The sequence below is a fragment of the Manduca sexta genome, chromosome 22 (assembly GCF_014839805.1).
Source record: "Manduca sexta isolate Smith_Timp_Sample1 chromosome 22, JHU_Msex_v1.0, whole genome shotgun sequence".
In the NCBI taxonomy this organism is placed as follows: domain Eukaryota; kingdom Metazoa; phylum Arthropoda; class Insecta; order Lepidoptera; family Sphingidae; genus Manduca; species Manduca sexta.
Genome location: NC_051136.1, coordinates 12,050,063 through 12,073,258, shown reverse-complemented (window position 1 = coordinate 12,073,258; position 23,196 = coordinate 12,050,063). Strand labels below are relative to the sequence as shown.

At 42.2% G+C, this 23,196-nt stretch overlaps 2 protein-coding genes across 2 annotated transcripts in view; one reads left to right on the top strand and one right to left on the bottom strand.

The window, feature by feature from the left end:
• Positions 1-6,366: 6,366 nt before the first annotated feature.
• On the bottom strand, positions 6,367-10,053 carry LOC115454244 (protein MAK16 homolog A). The gene is made up of 8 exons (XM_030182988.2): positions 9,903-10,053; positions 9,785-9,831; positions 9,558-9,701; positions 9,120-9,302; positions 8,433-8,562; positions 7,576-7,785; positions 7,146-7,217; positions 6,367-6,484 (listed from the first exon to the last, which is right to left on the bottom strand). The coding sequence occupies exons 1-8, from the start codon at positions 9,915-9,917 to the stop codon at positions 6,383-6,385; spliced, it is 903 nt and encodes a 300-aa protein (XP_030038848.1). The 5' UTR covers positions 9,918-10,053; the 3' UTR covers positions 6,367-6,382.
• Positions 10,054-10,754: 701 nt separating this feature from the next.
• The window catches only part of LOC115453106 (kinesin-related protein 4), a 31,918-nt gene continuing 19,476 nt past the window's right edge, over positions 10,755-23,196 (top strand). Inside the window, exons 1-3 of the mRNA XM_037441578.1 lie at positions 10,755-11,059; positions 11,177-11,411; positions 14,778-14,934. Coding sequence (XP_037297475.1) covers positions 10,909-11,059; positions 11,177-11,411; positions 14,778-14,934 — 543 coding nt within the window. The 5' untranslated portion in view covers positions 10,755-10,908. The remainder of the gene's footprint in view (positions 11,060-11,176; positions 11,412-14,777; positions 14,935-23,196) is intronic.

Here is a 23,196-nt window from a genome sequence, read left to right as displayed (position 1 = left end):
GTCGTGCATACAAACCCAGTGAATCATAACTTTAATCATTACAGTCTTGATAATAGCAAACAGAACTGTGTCGTAAGGTATTATAATAAAGTTAAAAGCTCTGTAACTCTCTCGTTGTTTATTTATAGCCTAAATTCAATATAAATTCTAGGTACCTTATACAGGGCGCAATATTAAGAATCAAATTGTTTTATTAAGTTAAACTAGATGATGAAATTATATTTAGATGCTACTTACGCTATTTTTCATCAATATACGTCTGCTGTTTTTTTTTGAGACATTGAAGGTAATAAGATTTCTTTTTCCTCGAAATTAGAACGTGTTGCATCGACCCCTATAACGGCTAAACTTGAAGCAAAAAAACATTAATAAACAAAAAAGGCAGATTCGCAGGCCCTTTCTGCCAAGATAAACGTCATATCTGACCCTCTTCACAGGAAGAGAAAATTAAAATGTAGCGGAGTGTCGCACGGGACTACTGCATGATATATGATGATAATTTAACTTAAGAGTATCTAAAACCGAGAATGACTTCAAAATACTTTCTGGATACATACATACACTCTATCACATTTTAAGACAAATGTAAGTTAAGTTAAGTTGTGGCTTCTACCATAGTTAGCGTATACGTCAAATGTAACGTGTATTGATTCATAACAATGATTTTATGTCGACCTATAACTTTATGTAAGCTGTAGATACCTTCAAATGGTAATCATACGCTCTTATACTGAATACCTTTGTATTAAAAAATGTACTGTATGTATTATCTAAACGGTCAGTCAGCGAGCTATGGAGAGGGCCATGCTCGGTGTTTCTCAACGCGATCAAATCAGAAATGAAGAGATCCGTAGAAGAACGAAAGTCACCGACATAGCCCAGCGCATTAGCAAACTAAAGTGGCAGTGGGCAGGGCACATAGCTCGCAGAACTGACGGCAGATGAGGTAAGAAAATTCTCGAGTGGAGACCACGTACCGGCAAGCGCTGCGTTGGACATCCACCTGCGAGGTGGACCGACGACTTGATAAAGGTCGCAGGAACACGTTGGTTGCAGGCCGCTTTCGACAGGTCCGTCTGGAAATCTTTGGGGGAGGTCTATGTTCTGCAGTGGACTTTATGTGGCTGATGATGATGATGATGTATTATCTAATGGTATCTCTAATAAAAAGTGATCTAAAAACATAATATATTAGGTATGGACATGGGGAGCTAAAATGATATAGCATGACGCTAACCACACTGCAATGGAAATAAAGTAAGTGGAAGAATGTAATCATGATCCACATAAAATTTTGTATTACCTCCTATTAAAATTAATTAAGTTCGTAATGAATACGAAGTCAACAGTGACATAAAATACTTTAAAACTGAACAGCTTGAACTTTGGAGACCCCTAAGACAAATTAATTTGTAACAATTAATGTGGGCTCTCGTCATGTCATAATGCACAGACACATTACAAGATTATGTGGGTGGATTAAGTTTTTGGTTTTAAACAACTTCTTTAATTGAAAAAATGTACAGACACTAACGAAACAATAAAGTAATTACTGTCAATCGAAAAGCCTCGCATCTTGTACAACTTAAAACATCGTTTCATCCATAAAGTTTTAATCAAATAAAGTTTAGATATCTTATAATAAACGTGGCCACAAAGGAAATTTAAGATTATGCCGATGGTAGCTTCGTGGAGATGTAACAAAGCGAAGTTAACGAATACCCAATCAAATATTAATAGCGAAAAACATTTTCACTCAGCAAACAGTCTGTGGTGCGAAACTCAATTAAAAACCCCAAACAAACTTTCTCGCTGAATTTTTAATACGTCACAATCTACATAATGTAATTTGCGACATGAATTAAATGTACTTATTTCAGATTTTAGATCACGATTTCCATTACAATTTTAATGCTACGTATTCCATAATTACGTGCGGAACTACTTCCCCTCTAAGGTCTCAGGTTCGAATCCTAAGTCAAGCAATTATGTTAAGTTTTTCGATATCAGCTGGAATTTGTACCTGATATGACGATAGGCTCGCCCCCTATCACATCACGAAAGCTACAAATTCCTGCTATTCCAAGATGGGTCTTGCTTCTATGTTAATTGTTTTAAACTTAGAACATAGTATATTTTTAATATTCCGAAATAATACCTGACGGAGCAGTATACGTTAGACTACCAGTGCTCAGAGCCGCTCAGAGAATACAAATGACTCTCAGACAATTTAAACATCCAGACTGAGTCTCAATATTGTTGTGTTTAAAATATATTCCGAGCACATCCATTGTCCCTCCAATGTCCAATTCCACTTAATTATTGCCTCACCGACAATATTAATTAGGGTACATTGGTGGAATTAAAAGACAATTATTAATCAAAATTCATTCCAAATCTTTTAATTAACTTTTATAATAGAACGGTGGATTATCTATACTTCTATACTTCTATACTATTATATAAAGCTGAAGAGTTTGTTTGTTTGTTTGTTTGTTTGTTTGTTTGTTTGTTTGTTTGTTTGTTTGTTTGTTTGTTTGAACGCGCTAATCTCAGGAACTACCGGTCCAAACTGAAAAATTCTTTTTGCGTTGGATAGCCCTTTGTTCGTGGAGTGCTATAGGCTATATATCATCACGCTATACCCAATAGGAGCGGGGCAGTAATGGCTAATCTCAGGAACTACCGGTCCAAACTGAAAAATTCTTTTTGCGTTGGATAGCCCTTTGTTCGTGGAGTGCTATAGGCTATATATCATCACGCTATACCCAATAGGAGCGAGGCAGTAATGGCTAATCTCAGGAACTACCGGTCCAAACTGAAAAATTCTTTTTACGTTGGATAGCCCTTTGTTCGTGGAGTGCTATAGGCTATATATCATCACGCTATATTCAATAGAAGCGGAGCAGTAATGTCTAATCTCAGGAACTACCGATTCAAACTGAAAAATATTTTTGTGTTGAATAGTACTTTGTTTGTGGAGTGCTCAAAGTTATATATCATCACGCTATGACCAATAGGAGCGGAGCAGTAATGAAACATGTTGCAAAACCGGGGAAAATTATGAGTTTTGAGAGCTTCCGTTGCCTGCGCTGCGTAAACGATTAAAGTTATGCAACAATGATGTATGACGGGAATGTTTCACTTAAAAAGTTCTAAAAAATATATTATAAAACAAAGTCCCCCGCTGCATCTGTCTGCCTGAACGTATTAAACTCAAAAACTACCCAACGTATTAAGATGAAATTTGGTATGGAGACAGTTTGAGACAATGGGAAGAACATAGGCTCCCGGGAAACTACTACTTTTATAACGGAAAACTTTAGCCTGAAAAACTTTATAACGCGGGCGGAGCCGCGGGCAAAAGCTAGTATTTTCATAATCGTGGTATTCGTTATAATCTATACTTCTATACTATTATATAAAGTTGAAGAGTTTGTTTGTTTGTTTGTTTGTTTGTTTGTTTGAACGCGCTAATCTCAGGAACTACCGGTCCAAACCGAAAAATTCTTTTTACGTTGGATAGCCCTTTGTTCGTGGAGTGCTATAGGCTATATATCATCACGCTATACCCAATAGGAGCGGGGCAGTAATGGCTAATCTCAGGAACTACCGGTCCAAACTGAAAAATTCTTTTTGCGTTGGATAGCCCTTTGTTCGTGGAGTGCTATAGGCTATATATCATCACGCTATACCCAATAGGAGCGGGGCAGTAATGGCTAATCTCAGGAACTACCGGTCCAAACTGAAAAATTCTTTTTGCGTTGGATAGCCCTTTGTTCGTGGAGTGCTATAGGCTATATATCATCACGCTATACCCAATAGGAGCGGGGCAGTAATGGCTAATCTCAGGAACTACCGGTCAAAACTGAAAAAATCTTTTTGCGTTGGATAGCCCTTTGTTCGTGGAGTGCTATAGGCTATATATCATCACGCTATACCCAATAGGAGCGGGCCAGTAATGGCTAATCTCAGGAACTACCAGTCCAAACTGAAAAATTCTTTTTGCGTTGGATAGCCCTTTGTTCGTGGAGTGCTATAGGCTATATATCATCACGCTATACCCAATAGGAGCGGAGCAGTAATGGCTAATCTCAGGAACTACCGATTCGAACTGAAAACATATTTTTGTGTTGAATAGTCCTTTATTTGTGGAGTGCTCAAAGTTATATATCATCACGCTATGATCAATAGGAGCGGAGCAGTAATGGCTAATCTTAGGAACTACCGGTTTCAACCAAAAAAATCGTTTTGTGTTGGATAGCCCTTTATTTGTGGACCGCTATAAGCTATATATCATCACGCTATACCAATAGGAGCGGAGCAGTAATGGCTAATCTCAGGAACTACCGGTCCAAACTGAAAAATTCTTTTTGCGTTGGATAGCCCTTTGTTCGTGGAGTGCTATAGGCTATATATCATCACGCTATACCCAATAGGAGCGGGCCAGTAATGGCTAATCTCAGGAACTACCAGTCCAAACTGAAAAATTCTTTTTGCGTTGGATAGCCCTTTGTTCCTGGAGTGCTATAGGCTATATATCATCACGCTATGACCAATAGGAGCGGAGCAGTAATGAAACATGTTGCAAAAACGGGGAAAATTATGAGTTTTGAGAGCTTCCGTTGCCTGCGCTGCGTAAACGGTTAAAGTTATGCAACAATGATGTATGACGGGATTGTTTCACTTAAAAAGTTCTAAATAATATAACAAAAGTCCCCCGCTGCATCTGTCTGTTACGTGTTAAACTCAAAAACTACCCAACGTATTAAGATGTAATTTGGTATGGAGACAGTTTGAGACCCTGGGAAGAACATAGGCTCCCGGGAAACTACTATTTTTATAACGGAAAACTTTAGCTTGAACAACTTTATAACGCGGGCGGAGCCGCGAGCAAAAGCTAGTATTTCATATAATTGATCAGGTATGTACACGTACTGGAAAAAAATTCGGACGATTTCAACATTGTCGCGGCATTACGCTGGGACAAAATTAATATGGCTAAAACATGTGAATATCAATTATAGCTTTACACAGTAGTGGTAGATAAAAGGGCGTGTCAGAGAACTAGGAGCACTCCTCTGGAGCTGAAGTAACTTACTTCTGTGCGGTACATCTCGGCTAAAAATACAAGGCAAATTTTAGACAAAAAGTAAATTAAAAAACAAAATCTATACTAATATTATTAAGTGGAAAAATTTGTAAGTTTGTTTGTAGGATCTAATCTATGGAAGTACTGAATCGATTTTGAAAATTCTTTCCCTAATAAGCTACATTAATCTTGATGCTATAAGCTTTTTATCCCGGGAAAATGACAAAGCGGGACTTTTATCCCGGAACAATATTTTTCCCGCAGGCAAAACCCCGTAATAAATAAAACTAACTTAATTAACTTTTAGTGTAATAAAAAAATCTATTTGCGAAACAATAATTAGATACGTTACCGATGCATACCTACATGGAAAACCTATAAATTCATTTACCAAAGTTATCCTGCTATTTATCATAGGAGACAAGTAGCAGAAGTCGTGATGCCCATATAAAATCTTAATAAACCCTTTTTGCTATAAAGGTAATAAGTCTGAAATCCGAAACATTTCGTCGAATCCGCCCCATGACAAAGTCCCTAAGAATCCCGCAAAAATATTTACCTAATAAAGTCAAGGCTGTACATCTACAAATAGTGATATTTTTACGGCGCATATCTAACAGTAAACAATATTGTTAGGGAGCAAACAAAACTGCGTCATAACGTAAGTTATGGGCGCAATAACGATGTTTGTAGCGTTCGCGACCGCACATTCTCTACGTGCCTTGTCTGTAGAAATGTCGCGTCGTGTTCGCCTCACTTGTCTTCGGAAATTGCACGAATTTAACTTCACAATAACTTTAGGTTACTTTTAATTCACACTTCTGATATGAAACTAACATTTGAAATTAAATTAAATTACCGGTTTATATTTTCTTGGGATAAAATGGGGCCTATATTGTAAAGTAGACCTCTAGCAAAACATCGGTGAAAACTGCATTGTTACATGCAATGTTTTTCGTGATGCGCCTTATAAACATAGAGAAGAGAAAAAAAATCTATTAACTGTGGTTTTGGCTTCTGTTGCTCTAATAAACATACCCCATACAAGTTCTTATTCAATATCTATAATGTACAGACGTCGGCCTGTTACAGTTTATTATATTATGTAAAGATCATTGTTCATTTGAAATCTGGTAATAGAATTAGTGCACTAATTGTATATCTGTCAACCTTACTTAACTTAAAAACCCAGATCTGATAGCGTATTATAATATGAACCTAATAATGTTTATGGTAACATACAAATTAGGTATGTTTAAAAAAATAAAAGTCAATTCATGGGATAAAATGTCAATGTTTTATTTTCTTCTTGGAAACGCTTGCAACTGGTTCTGTTTCGTACTCTATCTCGACGCGAGGTTTCTTTCTGCTCGCCATGGATTGTGCGATGTCCTGTAATATGCAAAAGCACATTCTAATACGATCTAGATATCGAACCTAAAGTAAGGGATTTTATTCATTATTTAGACAAGTAGCCTATTAAAGTGGTGAAGTTCTCCTTAACTCTTTTAAGAGCCGCAATAATTACCAAACTACGACAGGAATTACACACATCTCGCCTATATCCCTGAAAGGGTAGGCAGAGGTACAACCAAGGTACCCACGTTTCTTTAAGTGTGTTCCTTCCCATGCTGTAATAGGGAGTGAGCCTATCTCCCAGATTCCAAACTTATCCTGAGTAGAAAAACCCAATATCACTTTGGCCAACCCGGAATTCGAACCCAGTATCTCAGAGCGGTGTCGTGCCGTGCGCATAAATGATATAACTAAGTAAATACTAGCTTTTGCAAGAAGCTCTGCCTGCTTAAGTTTTTCCAGGATAAGAGTAGTGGTGGATAGCATGTCCTCGGCTAAGGCACGGCATGATGCCCCTTGTATGGAGCTAGGCTCCGGGCGGTTGCCTGGTTGGCCCCTTCCTGATGCAATGTGCAGTTGAATCCAGTTTCCCCAAAGATGTAGATGGTATTGACTCTATTAGAGTCAATCAGGATGCTTACCATGAGGCATGAGACTTACCCGGTATAGTATTCAATCATATTACAAAATATCTCACCTCTATGTCAGATGTCTCAGATTCGAAATTACTATCAACATCCGCACCTTCTTTCTTGCCAGAGTCGCTATCCTGTAAATCCAGAAATTCTATTGTAAAGTAATTGTATATTTTATCAAAATTCATACAGTATGTACACATATATTGTAGGTTCACTATATAAATCATATTGTATTAATAACTTATACAAAATATGAAGTTCCTTTTCTTTCATGATTATTTTCTAAATAGAGTTTACAAAATTTACTCTGATACAATTTAATGTCTTTGACAACAGTATGAACCACTTCACTACTTAAAAAATCTAAAAACGCAAACCTTTCATAGGAAATATTTAAAATTGCACTTTGTTATGGAAGATACTTTTAAATATTAATATCTACCATCACAAGACATTCTTACGATCTTAACTATTAAAAAAAACCCTTACCACATCACTGTCCATATCACTATCGGCTTCCACAAACTCATCAGTCTGTTCCACAGCTTTCTCCAACTCTCTCTCTAACTCTGGCTCCATCTCTCTCTCTGTTTCCATTTCTTCCTCATCTTCCTTCTCACTCTCACTCTCGCCGGATATCTCTTCTTCTTTGAGCGCCGCGTCGAACGCCATTTGCGGGAAGTTGTATATGTCATTGTACTGAAAATTACAGGTAATATTACATGCCTAGACGGGAAACAGTATATTTTTAATTAGCTTTTACTCCCTGCTCCGTCCACGTGAAAAAGTTTGTCGGGATAAATATTTTCCTGGAAACTTTTTCATGGAATAGAAGGTAGCCTATGTCCTACCTATGGCCACAAACTATCACCATAACAAATAAAATGGAAATCAGTTGAATATTTTTTTGTTTATAGCCTTCAGACAGGCAGACAGTTGCAACAGTGACTTTGATTCATAATATAATTTCAGAACTTATTGAGACGATGACTCCACTCCCATTGCAGGAAAAATATGTAAAGTTTTAACTGTTGGAATGTATCTAAATGTATATATTTAAATTTCTTAAGTTTATTTAAAATATGTATATAGAAGCAGGTTATACCTTACATTAACATGACAAATCACACAACAATCAATTATACTAAAAAAAAATAATTGATGATTAATTGATTTCACTAAATTATATTAATAAAATAAAAGTGGGTTTGTACTTCTGTCCAGGTGGAGGGATTAGGTAATCATGTGAAATTATAAAAAATTTGCATATTTACTGTCGAAATATATACATTTTTATATAGCAGCAAATCCAGATTCAGAGTTGTAAGTGTTCAATAAATACTCACAGTGCCCTTCTTCAGTCTGTCAAGCAACTGTTTCTCTATAGCATTATCTATTCTCGCAGCAACCAATGCCTTTTCTTCTCTTCTTCTTTCGCGCCGTTCGATCTTCCTTTGAATTGGTACTAATTCTTTCCTGTGAATTCAATTTTTTTTACATGCATTAACATTTTTTATACAAATTTAACCAGGCCTTTTTTTGGGGCATACTAATTCCCGACAGTTGTAAGTCTTGCCCCCTTAAAAAAAGCCCTAGGCATGGCATTGTGATTCCACTATACCTGCTAAAAAGTTAAGTAGGTAATGTAAGAAGACTTGTTACTTTTAATTTGTTTGTTTAAATGTTTTATTTTAATAATTCCTATTACTTCTTAATTATACCAATTAAAAACTTTTCAATGATCATTGCTGCAGAAGGCTGGTTTACTAAAGAAAGTGATAAAACAGTATAATAAGATTTTAAGACTGAAACTGCTGTCAGGTTATATAACTAGACAGTATTTTTTTTAAAACAAATCTGATATATATGCCATATTACAGGCATGTTTCATTTTTATCTTAATGTTGGTAATCAGTAAATGGAATAATAGAATTTGCATTTGAGATCCCATAAAGCTCCAGATCTAGGCTAGGTCTTAAATTCTCTATATGACAATTTACAATAAATGAATGATATACATCAGAAATACTCACACTCTCCTTAGTTTCAGCTTTCTCATCCGTATAAGGTACTGTGTAATTTTAACAAATCTTTGTTTACATTTTGCTTTAATAAATGCGGGCCAATAGAGTAAATTTTCATTTATCTGGTAAATAGCTTTCTCAAAATTTCTTGAAAGTTTCACTTTTTCCCATTGTTTGGCCGGAAACATTACCCTGGAACATGTAAAAACAGTTTTGAAACAGCCAAAAAAGAACCAAGACACAAGAAGATTACATCTGAGTTGACTTGTGGTACATTGTGTATAGTATTGTGTTGTTGGGAGAAGTACAAAAAAAACACCAAACAACATATGCTATGTTAAAGCCAGTTAGTTGATAAGTTATTAGACAAAATATTACGATTAGGGTACCAATTTCTGGCCTGCAATCAATTCCACAGTAACCTTAACACAGAATGATAATGCTCACCTCTCGGCTGTCTTCATATACAAATATATAATACCGTTCTCCTCTCTGATGGTCGCATACTTGCTGTTCGCTAGGGGACATGATGACCTAGTACACAGACCTGTTAAATTGTACTCATTCCGACAGAACTGCTGCGTTTTTGTCCTGAAAAAATTGTTGTATACATTTTATATGGTGACTACACATGAAATCGGTGCTAAAGTATAAAATAGTCGTATAATACGTACGTTACTTTATGGGAACAGTGAGTTTTGTTGATAATCGCCCAAACAACCTATAAACAAAATGAAATTAAAACTTATCACGGAAATAACTAACTTAGGACATATTTAAAAAAGAACTTACATCGTCGTGTTGCATTTTAATGTGTTTTATTTATTTTTTATCAACAAAATCACTACGTATTCTCAAATAAATCACATGGATAAATAACCTAAAAGAATTCAGACATCAGAATTCACATGAACTTGATGTTGTCTTTTTTTTTTTTTTTTTTCCTATCTGGCTTCTGTCCTATTAATGTCACCTAAAATGTCACCGGAATCATAGATTATGTTCACCTGTCTATTTTTCACATTCATAATATACAATACTTTCCTTTATAATAAAATTTAAAAACATATTTATATGAATCACTCTAATTATTCTTTACTTTAAGTTATATAAAATTATTTCCAAGAAAATATTTATAGTCTGTAAATTTTTAGAGTTGAAGAAGATCGATATTTAATGTGTCGATATGTGTGTGAAGCAAACTAACTTTTGCTTTCAACTTGACCTGCTTGAATATGTTTATCTGGATCCCCATATTTTTTCGAAACGAAAATTAGTCTCGGTGGTTTTCACCCAAAATTGTGCTGTAGTTAATAATTTACTAGGTTTTGGGTGCGGATCCGCCCGCGTAAAATACCTTTTCTAGAATAAAATTCCAATTAAATTGTTTTTGGGTATCAAAAAAATATTATAAATTTATCCAGGACATCGTTTAGAAGGATTCCAAATTTGTCTTAATCCTTTCAGTGGTTTCTGTACATTCAAACTTCTTAGAAATTTTCACATTTATAATATTTTGTATGTAATAAATGATAATTATGGAAATTACCTACATAAAATAATTTTATTACTCATATTCTATCGAAAATGTAAAACGAGCACATCCCTAAGTCCAATTCTATTTTTTCGGTTTGAAATCTTACGTCGGTTATTTTTGCGTCTGTCAGTGTTCATTTGTTTCTTGTCACATTGAGCGGTTTTAAAATACGTGAAGTTACATCGTTCGAATGATGAATATGCTCAATTTGTACCAAAACATGAATATTTCGTATTCGTAAGCAAATTATAATGGTACAAAATGAGTGACAACATAAAAGTAGTTGTAAAAGTTAGGCCTTTGATTTCTCGCGAAATCGAAGAGAAGCTATCTTACCAGTGGCGTGTGAAGAATAACACTCTCTACCAGCTCGATCAGAATGGAAAGGATTTCGGAACAGCGTTCACTTTCGGTGAGTGAAATCACTTTGGTAGCTCACCTCCGGTGCAGTGGGTACCTGGCCTAAACAGTACCTTTATACGTCATGACTGAAGGCTGCGAATATTAATCGTGACTTTCGATTTCGCAGACAAGGTGTACGATAAAGACACCAAAACCTCAGATGTGTACGATGATATTGCGAAGCCTATCGTGGAGGCCGCAGCGGCGGGCTTCAACGGCACCATATTCGCGTATGGACAGACATCGTCGGGCAAAACATATACCATGACAGGCACGGAAGAGTCCCCCGGCATCATACCACTGGCGGTTCTCAATCTGTTTGAGATTATCAAGAATGTACCTGATCGTGACTTCCTTGTGCGGTAAGCAATTACCATAATCTTTGCATGGAGTATCTACCCACATACTCATTAGATATGCCTTATATGTTATGATGCTATAAAGGCCTAATACAATGAATAATTAAATATTGAGTAGTACCTGTGATAAAAATATTTTTTTTTTGCATTCCTGGTTTTATTAGTAATATAATTATGTGTATAAAATACAATTACGGGCTAATTTATACTACTATATAAATCAGAGGAGTTTATTTGTATCTTTGAACATGCTAATCTCAGAAATAGTGGCTTCAAATTAAAAGTTATTGAAGAAGGCTAAATACTGTATAACAGGAATTGGAACACAGCACCAATGAAAAATGTTGTAACCATGGGAAAAATGATTCCTTTAGAGATATATCATTATGTGTGTTGTGTAAACATTTAAGTTACACAACAATAATATATCACTGAATTGTTCCTCTTCAAAAGTTCAAAAATATATATTATAAAACAAAGTCTCCCACTGGATCTGATGTGAGTGATACCACAGGCAAAAGCTAATAATTTATAAAGCCAAATGTCCAGTGACCCTCTGTCGCCTCATCATGGCATGGCAAAGCGGCAAACCTGAGGTTGTAGCTACTGATAGCTAAGATACCTGTATCTTTCTATAATCAATAACGTTAACCACTGTCCTTCCCACGGTCTTATCTATCTCATTACCGAATTTGGTGGTTTTTGAGTTTATCATGTTCGGACACGGACAAGGCAGGGGACTTTGCTTCATAATATGAAAGGATATATAGCAAAATTACGTCTCACTTTGATCTAAAAATTTGTGATGTCAAAATGCTATTATGTTTTACTTCAATTGGGGCTGTAGCCAAAATGCCTTTCTATAATTATTAAAGCCAATAGAAAACATAAAAATGTATAAGAATAGCAACTCGGTGTCATTCTATTACATATTTTTGTTTTCTATTGGCATTAACTATTCTGGAAAGGCTATTGAAAGGCAAGATGCCTACGGCCTCTGATTACCCCTCTGATTACTTCATGAAACAAAACACCTTTGTAATACTTGCAATAAAATGTTTCATTGTATACTGGTAGGATATTTATATTTATTTTTAATAAGCAATCAATGAAATTTAACTCCTACTGTGAAACAGAAACTTATATGTACATTGGAACAATGTTGCATATGAAGAATTGATGGTGTTATGTTGATTATAACAAAGAATCTTTATTTAAATCAAGTTGATCTGAAAAATAAAGGGAGTATTTAGCATAAAGAATAGGGACTGCAAACATCAGGATTATAACCAGATATCCAAGCGATCTGGGCAGAAAAAATATTGCATTATGTCGATGATGGCGTTCAAACCAGAACCTACAGCGCCCCATTAAGCCTTCGGCGTCGTCCTTAGGACCTACCGTCCAGGCCGTCGCCCGGCCGCCTCCTTCCTTTATCGTATGTTTTCTATTTGTTCAAAAATGTATAGAATTGGTACAGCAGATCTAAAGCTTAACAAGTTGCAATAAAAAACAAACCACAGCTTTATGTAATATTATGGATCTGCTATACTCAACCTACGGCCCGTTAAGCTTTTGCCGGAGAAGTTATCGACTAGTGAGGAGCAATCTCTCGATCAACCCTATCTATACCCTTCTTCACTAAACATCAGGTGCAGTAGGGGCACTTTGTTGTACCCAAATAAAAATAGGTCCACCTGCTAGAAAAGTCGCACCAATTCAATGTATTGATGCGCGTTTTATATTGCAAATTGCAATGAGCGAACTGCGAGTGCCTTACAGATAAAGTGCTTTTAATTCCCTCTATATGTTCATACATTCGCTCCATTTATTTGAGACCAAAACACCATACAAACAAATTAAGTTGTAATATTTATGGGGTCACCTGCAGGCCTGAGCCAGCCGTCCTTTCGCTAACCTCTCTCCCACGACGAGCGGAGACGAATAGCGGGAAACTGAGTATTGACGGAAGTTACCATCCAGTCGTCAATGTTTAGCAAATTGATGTTTGTTTTTGTTTGTATAATGAACTACAGTTTTAATTTGTAGCTAAAAAACGACTTCAAAGGCTTACTACTGCGAAAGTACCAATGAGGAAAATCTCATTCTTGCCTACACACATTCGCGCTACCCGCCGCCGCTGCCCGCTCTTCGTGCCCGAGCAGTAAACTCAACTACCACACGATGATTCGGCCCATAATACTAGAGTAGTTCACAATGTTAAGCCAGTATTCCATGATAAATAACTTTTAGGAACGAGGAACACGATGTGACAGGACTCGGGCGATTGGTCCATTGAAAGAAACCAAATCATAATGAACATAATATTATTTATATTATTTTCTTACTCCCATTACAGTTCGCTCAACAAGGGATTAACCCACAAATGTGTTTTTTATTTATTCCCCATCGAACATGACCTCGACCAGCTCTAAGGGAATCAATTACAGCATATGAAGAAAGGCACTTTGTGAAGTGTTCTCGGAGTTGGAAACCGAACGTTTAAGTTCTTGTTAATGTTTGTCTGTCAGTAGTCCTTCTGAAACCAATTAGAGATTTTATATGGAATGTTCCTCGGCAGGGTACCTAACAGAGTAAAATCAAATGAGATCTGTATTATCAGAGAGTATTATGTGCTATGTGATTGGTAATTTTGTCAGTTCTTCTCAAGCGAGTATCAAAAGTATTATAAATCTTACCAGTTTGTTTTATTTACATCATCTCGAAATTCTATTTATCGTCGCTTATTGAAAATTATGAAAGTGATTAGCACCTGCGGTGATGTAAATGTGTCATAGTATGGTGCGTTTATTTGTTCATTACGTAAAAATCGTGACAATAATGTGTGAAAACTGTCATCATACTCTCTTGCGGAATGTCTGCGTGGGAGGGAAATGCACTATTATCGATTATAATCTTTATAGCTGAAATGCGTCGCTTTTAGAAACTAAAACGTGACATGGAGTAAGTTGGCGAGGTAGCTTTAGACCTTTAGAAATGTGTAATAACAATACATATAAATTCACATAAAGTGATCTCACACTAAGATACAAGGGTTCCGCATCATACAAACATATTTCGGAGATTGAAACCCGTCGTTCTGATATCGACAGGACATCTGCTACTTAATTATACGAATGCCATGTTATATCAATGGCTAAAATATTTTTTAACATTGCGTAACTACATTCAATTTACCTCTAATTTTTATAGTATTTTCAAATGAATAATGAAGAGTCGCAAATTACTTTAAGGTAGACAGTCATACCTGTTAAATTGACAGGAGCGATAACGCCGCTTTACGGCCATAATAAAAATAATAAACAGTAGGTAAATTTGAATGTGCAATTTGTATTTTATTTTTAACAGAGTGTCATACATTGAGATCTACAATGAAACACTAAAGGACCTGCTCAATGTTGAGAAGGAAAATATAAAGATACACGAAGGCCTTCAGGGGATCAAGGTGGACGCTAGTGAAAAGGTCGCGTCCTCGCCTGAGGAAGTCCTAGACGCTATGAGACAGGTATGTTTTCAGTATTGATTCCCGTGGGTACTTATTTACTACAAACGAATATTTTTGCTTTTTAGAATTCTACGAAAAGAAGGTATAAGCAAAGTAACCAGTAACTATACATTTATTTATTTAAAAATATCTATACGAAATGGATTTTGTCCGGAAATAAATATATTCATAAGCAAACAAACCATCACGCCTTTATCCCCAAAGGGGTAGCCACAGGTACAACCAGGGTGCCCACTTTTCGCCATGTGTGTTCCGTCCCATGATGTGATAAGGGGCGAGCCTAACGTCATATCAGCACAAAATCTAGACTCGACTGATACTGAGCCGAAAGACAAAAATATTACTGATCCGACCCGAACCGGGATTCATACCCATGACCTCAGAGCAGTGTAATACTGCACATGCAATACAACACAAAGGCACTCGTGTATGCATATTCAATAAGTATCAGTATTTACGGGCATTACTTTGTTACTGAATACATAAGTATTCACTCAAGGTCATAATTCAAAACTAATTGTGCAGGACGCACACACGAAAAGAGCGAGACAGCGCATTCACGCATGCGCAGTAGGTGTGTCGAGCGAAACGACACACCCAGAGAGGGACGGACAATGCGCCCGCGCACGTGTGTGTGACTGTTTTTAGTAGTGCGTTATAAAGCGATCTCACGACCGAGATATTGAAGTGACAGTGTAGAAACTTTACGTAGATATAGTTTTTGCCTTTGCCTACCCCATGCCGTAAACATGGGTATTGTATATAAGTTCATATCAAAGTAAATAGCGTTTTTAAGGCCTTTTGTGCGTCGTCTGTAGACAAATTTCTTGTGTTTTGTTATTGTAACTTTTTTCGTATCGCACATAGGCGTATTATTTTTATGTATAGTTATAGGTAATTGATTTATCTATAAAACCGTGTAAATTTCACATAGGGGACTCCAGAGGTCCAACTTTTATTTATAAAATAGTGATAGCGAGGAAGTGAAAATGAGGCTGCAAAAAGGCTCTATTTTTGGCGGCTCCCTACGGGATAGCCGGGTTATATATAAGCGAATGCAATTTTGGCATTCGGCAGTTCGAGTTCCAGCAAGTTCAGTTCGAGTTAAGAAAAGGAAGAAAACAAGAAGCCCTGAAGTGTTCCAGCCAGGAAAAACAGTGCAAGAAAAGGAGAGAGCGACGTGCATGCTGCACCGCTCACGCCGCACTGCGAAACATACGCCGCTACTGTGTGTCCGCCGGATCATTGTATTATTTAACGTGTGTGAATAGTGAATATACGTTATAAAAACCTCCCGGGCCTTATTAATTGGCATTGCCACTTCCCCTCACGCAATCCAGCACTCATTGTGGGGACGGAAAGGCGTCCTGTGCCGATCCTACGCCCCACATTTTGGTCCTTCGTGAGCCGGATTAACGTGAGCGGGAAGGATGCCAGTTACAAGGTCCACCGGGAGGCGGGCGGAATCAGCGTCTGTTACAGCAACCTCGGCGACAGCGACTTCGGCGACAGCGACTTCGGCGACAGCGACGTCCGCTACAGCGACGTCGGCGACCGTCACCGGAACAACTGAAGCAACCGAAGAAACAATCGCCGAGAGCACAGCGACACACACCGCTACGCTTCGGGAAACCGCGCCTTGCACCGCTGCGGAGGAGCGACCTGCCGCCGCAACGGAACAATCGACGCAAGAGCGAGCCCGAAGCAAAGCAGCGTCGTCAACTAAACACGCTTCAAGGGCACGCCGCCTGGCACAGGCCAGGGCTGAACTCACCGCACTGAAAATAGAGCTAGCGGCCGCCAAGCTAGCTGAAATCGAGGCGGAGGATAGCGAGGACGACCTCGAATCCGTCATAACGGAGGCCGGACAAGATTGCCGAGTACATAGCTGGGTTCAAACTAGCCAATTACTCGCGATCGAGAGCCGACCGACCGATGTTGCGACGGGAAAGCAAGCCCCTATACAGTCATCGGACCCAGTGATCGCTGCCGTATCATGGGACAACCCGGCGACTGTACCGGCGGGAGCCAGTGCCGTGCACCCGCCGACGCATCCCGTCACAACGCCCGAAACAAATAATCCGTCCGTTTTATGCCATTTTCAGTGAACCCGACTGCGCAGCCTGAAGTGCCAACGATTGAAGCCGCATCGTGGCAACGAACTCAACAAGCTACGCAGCCGCCGCCTGTAATCGCCGCACGGAGCGACGAACACCGCGCTACGAAGCAACCGCCGCCCGTCGTAGCAGCCTGGCTACGAGACAACTCAGCTTCGCAGCAACCGCAATCAACGCCGAACCCGCAACAAGTGCAAGACGGCGCGTTGGTCGCATCGCGACCGAGGACGGAGTATCAAGAACTCGCGTCCGCCATAACACAAGCTGTGCAAGCCGCACAGCATAGGCAACCTTTAAGGTACACAGAGTTGCCTACGTTCAACGGTGATCATCACGATTGGCTCACATATAGAGCGGCCTACATAGAGTCCATGAGCCACTTCACGACGTTGGAAAACATGTCCCGGCTACGCCGTAGCCTCCGGGGCATCGCCAAGGAAGCAGTACAAGGACTGCTTATAACCAACGCCGACCCGAACACCGTGTTAAAGAGTCTGGAAACGCGCTTTGGGCGCCCGGACTCAATCGCCTTAGCCGAAATAGAGCGCCTACGCGCGCTACCCCGTCTTACAGATACGCCGAGAGACATATGCACATTCGCCACGAAGATAGAAAACATCGTGGGCACACTACAAGCGCTCGACTGTGCCTTCTACCTCTACAACCCGGAGGTAACTAAGGCAGTTATGGAGAAGCTAACTCCGACGTTGAAAAGACAGTGGTACGAGTTCGCCGCCGCACAGCATAGAGGTGAGCCCGATTTATTAAAGTTTTGTCGCTTCATAAGAAGAGAAGCCGATTTCTGCAGCCCGTTCGCGACGCCTGAAGTCATTTCGGACAAGGCTTCGCCGGCAAGATTCGGCGGTGGCGAACAGCCACGCCGGCAGCGGGTACACACGACTGTGGCAGATAAACGGTCGACATGCAGTGTGTGTAACAAAGAAACGCACTCGATGAGTGACTGCGTTCGCTTCCGCGACGCCGCCATAGACGCGCGGTGGGACATCGCAAAGAAGCACAGACTATGTTTCAGATGTTTGAGATTCAGGAACAAACAACACACATGCAAGCCGAAGAAATGCGACATCAACGGGTGCGAGTATCTACATCACCGCTTGCTGCACTCGGAGCGAAAAAATAAGATCACCGACGCACCCGGCGAAGCAGTGAACGAGGCAGTGAACTCAACATGGATGCCACAGATGTCCTTTTTAAAAATAGCCCCAGTGTGCATTTCAGGACCGGCGGGAGTGGCTCGCACTTTCGCCTTACTCGACGACGGATCGACGGTGAGCCTCATCGACGACGAACTCGCTCGAGATATCGGCGCGGAAGGACCGGACGAACCACTCCACATAGCAACGTACGACGGGGAGAGGAAGACACGCAACAATTCTCGGCGCGTCAAGTTTAATATTGAAGGAAGCCGGGGACGACTTCGCATCGAAGCACGCACCGTCGACAATCTCCAGTTGGCGGCGCAGCGCATCCCGGACGAGGCGATACGGGATTGCGGACACCTGAAGGGCCTACTGTCCGCTAAACGAGCGGAAGAGGCGAAACCCCGAATCCTCATAGGCCAGGATAACTGGCATCTCCTCCTCGCCACGAAAACACGGTCAGGTAGGAGACATCAACCGGTCGCATCACTCACGCCGCTCGGTTGGGTGATACATGGAAGCCGGACTCGGACTCTGGGACACAGAGTGAATTTCGTCGGTCAAACCACGACCGACGAACGCACAGAGAACTTTTGCGAGATTTTATAACATCCGACAACCTGTTTATAGAACCCCGCAGGCCCAAGAACGACCCCGGCGAGAAGGCGCTCAAGATACTGAACGAACATACGGAGAGATCGCCGGAGGGAAGATATCAGACGGCCCTGTTGTGGAAATCGGACAGCGTGGAATTGCCGAATAACTATGAAAACACGCTGAAAAGGCTGCACAACATAGAAAACAAGTTGGACAAGAATCCCGACCTTAAAGAAAGGTATGAAGAGCACATGGAGGCCCTAGTCAAGAAGGGCTACGCGGAAATAGCGCCACGCGCGTCCCACACCACAAGGACGTGGTACTTGCCGCATTTCGCAGTCGTAAACGCTCTAAAGCCCGACAAATTGCGAGTTGTACACGACGCAGCAGCCAAAACAAAAGGTACGACTTTGAATGAGAATCTATTAACAGGGCCGGATTTGTTACAGCCTCTTCCCGCAGTGTTATTAAGATTCCGGGAACATCCCGTCGCTGTAACAGCGGACATCACGGAGATGTTCATGCAGGTGGGACTACGCGAGGAAGATCGCGACGCACTGCGCTACCTCTGGCGGGGAAACCGCCGAGATAGCCGGCCGCCAGAGGTGTACCGAATGAAGGTATTAATCTTTGGCGCATCGTGCTCTCCTGCGACGGCGATATACGTCATGAATCGCAACGCGGAGAGACACCGACACACGCATCCTGAGGCTGTCGAGGCGATCAAGAAGAAACACTACATGGACGACTACCTCGACAGCTATGAAGATGAACACAGGGCGATAACAATCGCTACTCAGGTGCGTAACATACACAGAGAAGCTCACTTTGAATTAAGGAAGTGGACGAGTAACTCGCCCGCGGTGTTGAAGGCGCTCGGCGAATCGCCCAATGCAACCGAAGCGGTGGAAATAGAAAGGACTGAACGAGTCCTAGGCCTTATTTGGAGGCCGCAAGAAGACAGGTTGGCGTTCAACCTAGACTTGGCCCGCATACCGTCGAACCTACTGAGGCGAGAAGCACCCACGAAGAGAGAAGCATTGAAAATAGTAATGTCGTTGTTTGATCCTCTAGGGTTGGTGTCGCCGATAACTGTGCGGGCTAAACAGCTATTACAGGAGGTGTGGCGACGCGGCACCGATTGGGACGACCGATCGACGACGAACTGTCCGCCGCCTGGGTGAACTGGCTCACCCATTTGAAGCAACTCAGCGGCGTAACAGTGCCGCGCTGCTATCCCGGCTACTCCCGAGCGAGAAAACTCCAACTCCACGTGTTCACCGACGCCAGCGAGTCAGCCTACGCGACCGCGCTCTACTGGCGCGCCGAGGACGACGACGGACGAGTCACAGTCACGTTACTGGCGGCCAAGGCAAAGGTAGCTCCACTCAAATTAACCTCCATACCACGGCTTGAACTACAGGCAGCTGTACTCGGCGCACGGATGGCTGCGAGTGTGACACAGGAGCACTCCAGGCAGCCAGAATCCACGACCTACTGGACCGACAGCAAGACAACACTGTGCTGGATCAGAACGGGAGCCAGGTCGTACAAGCCCTACGTAGCGCATCGAATCGCCGCGATAGAAGAACACACACAGGCGAATCAATGGAGATGGGTGCCTACACGCTACAACGTTGCCGACGACGCTACGCGCGACGTTCCCGACAACTTCACGCGGGAACACAGGTGGTTCAACGGACCAGAGTTCCTCCGCGACCCGCCCGAACTATGGCCTGCGGAGGAAACACAGCTGAGCACCGACACGGGTGAGGAAAGAGTGAACACTATTACAGAGCGTCGGGAGAAACAGTACAAGGAAGTCCTGCCCGACGTGAATCGATTCTCAAATTGGAATCGCTACGTTAGAGCTGCCGCCCGCGTACTACAAGCAGTACAACACTTCAAACGACGCGTCAACACGGTCCATTACAAGAGGACCAAGGCGGCCGCAAGCGAGAATCCGGATTGGAGGCGCAACGAAGCCGCGAAAAATGCGGCGAAACGAGTCGTACAAGCACCGGAGGAGCGATTTGTGACGCTCCCAGCCGAGTTGCAAGAAGAGGCCGAGCGCATAATCATAAAGGCGAGTCAGGAGGCCGCCTTCGAGGAAGAACTACGCTCACTCGAAAAGGAAAACCCGTGTCAAAAGAAAGCAGGTTGTACGCTTTGAGTATAACATTTATTAACGAACTCATTTGCCTCGACAGCAGAATTTCAGCCGCCGCGGGAGTAAGCGCCGCAACAAAGAACCCTCCGATCGTCGATGGCGAACATCGGGCAACGAAACTGTGGGTGGAACATGTCCACACACAACTCCACCATGCAGGCGTGGAGAGCGTCGTCAATTACTGTCGGCAGTACAAATGGGTCATTCGACTGCGCCCGACGGTCAAGGCGGTGGTCAGGAGCTGCGTCAAGTGCCGCCAGAGGGCGGCCACTCCACCGCAACCGATAACGGGAGACTTGCCTCCCTGCCGACTGGCGCATCATCACCGGCCGTTTACATACACCGGTTTGGACTATTTCGGCCCGCTCACAGTCACCGTGGGCCGGAGTAGTCAAAAAAGGTATGTCGCTCTCTTCACATGCCTAACAGTGCGGGCGGTGCATCTCGAAGTGGTGCACTCCCTGAGTACACAAGGAGCGATCATGGCTCTGCGGCGCATGACAGCGCGCCGCGGGGAGCCCTGCCGAGATCTGGTCCGACAACGGGACAAACTTCCACGGCGCAGAAAGGAACTGCGCAACACCCTCCTCGCTGGCGCCGAACAAGAGGCGTCGCGGAGGGCGATTAGATGGCGTTTCATCCCTCCGGGCGCACCATTCATGGGTGGCGCCTGGGAACGGCTCGTGCGGTCGGTCAAGACCGCGCTGACGACGGTGCTTCACGAGCAGAGGCCACACGAAGAGACGCTGTCGACGCTACTCGCCGAGGTGGAGTTCACAGTCAACAGCCGCCCACTGACTCATGTGTCGGTGAACCCCGAAGATCCGGAGGCCCTGACGCCTAACCACTTTCTGTTGGGCTGTCAGGGCCCACTCGCTCACACCTAATTTTCCAGCCGAACACGGCTACGGCACACATGCCGACCTTCGAGCGTCGCAGCAGCTGGCCGACGCTTTCTGGACCCGCTGGTTACGAGAGTACCTTCCCGAGCTCCGCAACCGGCGGGAGCCCCGCAGCAAGGGACCAGAGCTACACATCGGCGACGTCGTGCGCATCGTGGACGGGACGCTCCCACGAAACACTTGGGTGCGTGGCCGCATCTGTGCTACGCATCCGGGACCTGACGGCGTGACGCGCACAGTGGACGTAGCCACGCGGGGAGGCGTGCTACGACGCCCCGTGAAGAAAATCGTCCTCCTGCACCCTGCGGCACCCGAGCGACGAGGCAGCGGCAACGAAGAGGCGGCGCCGCAATCGGCGGCGAGCACGTCCTGCACGTCTACATAATGTATCGCCCCCTGGACGCTGGGCGATACACGGCGGGAGAATGTGCAGGACGCACACACGAAAAAAAGAGCGAGACAGCGCATTCACGCATGCGCAGTAGGTGTGTCGAGCGAAACGACACACCCAGAGAGGGACGGACAATGCGCCCGCGCACGTGTGTGTGACTGTTTTTTAGTAGTGCGTTATAAAGCGATCTCACGACCGAGATATTGAAGTGACAGTGTAGAAACTTTACGTAGATATAGTTTTTGCCTTTGCCTACCCCATGCCGTAAACATGGGTATTGTATATAAGTTCATATCAAAGTAAATAGCGTTTTTAAGGCCTTTGTGCGTCGTCTGTAGACAAATTTCTTGTGTTTTGTTATTGTAACTTTTTCGTATCGCACATAGGCGTATTATTTTTATGTATAGTTATAGGTAATTGATTTATCTATAAAACCGTGTAAATTTCACATAGGGGACTCCAGAGGTCCAACTTTTATTTATAAAATAGTGATAGCGAGGAAGTGAAAATGAGGCTGCAAAAAGGCTCTATTTTTGGCGGCTCTCCCTACGGGATAGCCGGGTTATATATAAGCGAATGCAATTTTGGCATTCGGCAGTTCGAGTTCCAGCAAGTTCAGTTCGAGTTAAGAAAAGGAAGAAAACAAGAAGCCCTGAAGTGTTCCAGCCAGGAAAAACAGTGCAAGAAAGGAGAGAGCGACGTGCATGCTGCACCGCTCACGCCGCACTGCGAAACATACGCCGCTACTGTGTGTCCGCCGGATCATTGTATTATTTAACGTGTGTGAATAGTGAATATACGTTATAAAAACCTCCCGGGCCTTATTAATTGGCATTGCCACTTCCCCTCACGCAATCCAGCACTCATTGTGGGGACGGAAAGGCGTCCTGTGCCGATCCTACGCCCCACACTAATGCAAAATGCC

Bases quoted from the DNA above. Each gene is read 5' to 3' on its own strand.
- LOC115454244 (XM_030182988.2), bottom strand. The intron at 8,563-9,119 runs GTGAGTATTTCT...TTGAATTCACAG, and splicing joins AAGCTGAAACTAAGGAGAGT to GAAAGAATTAGTACCAATTC. The intron at 7,218-7,575 runs GTAAGGGTTTTT...CTGGATTTACAG, and splicing joins GTGATATGGACAGTGATGTG to GATAGCGACTCTGGCAAGAA.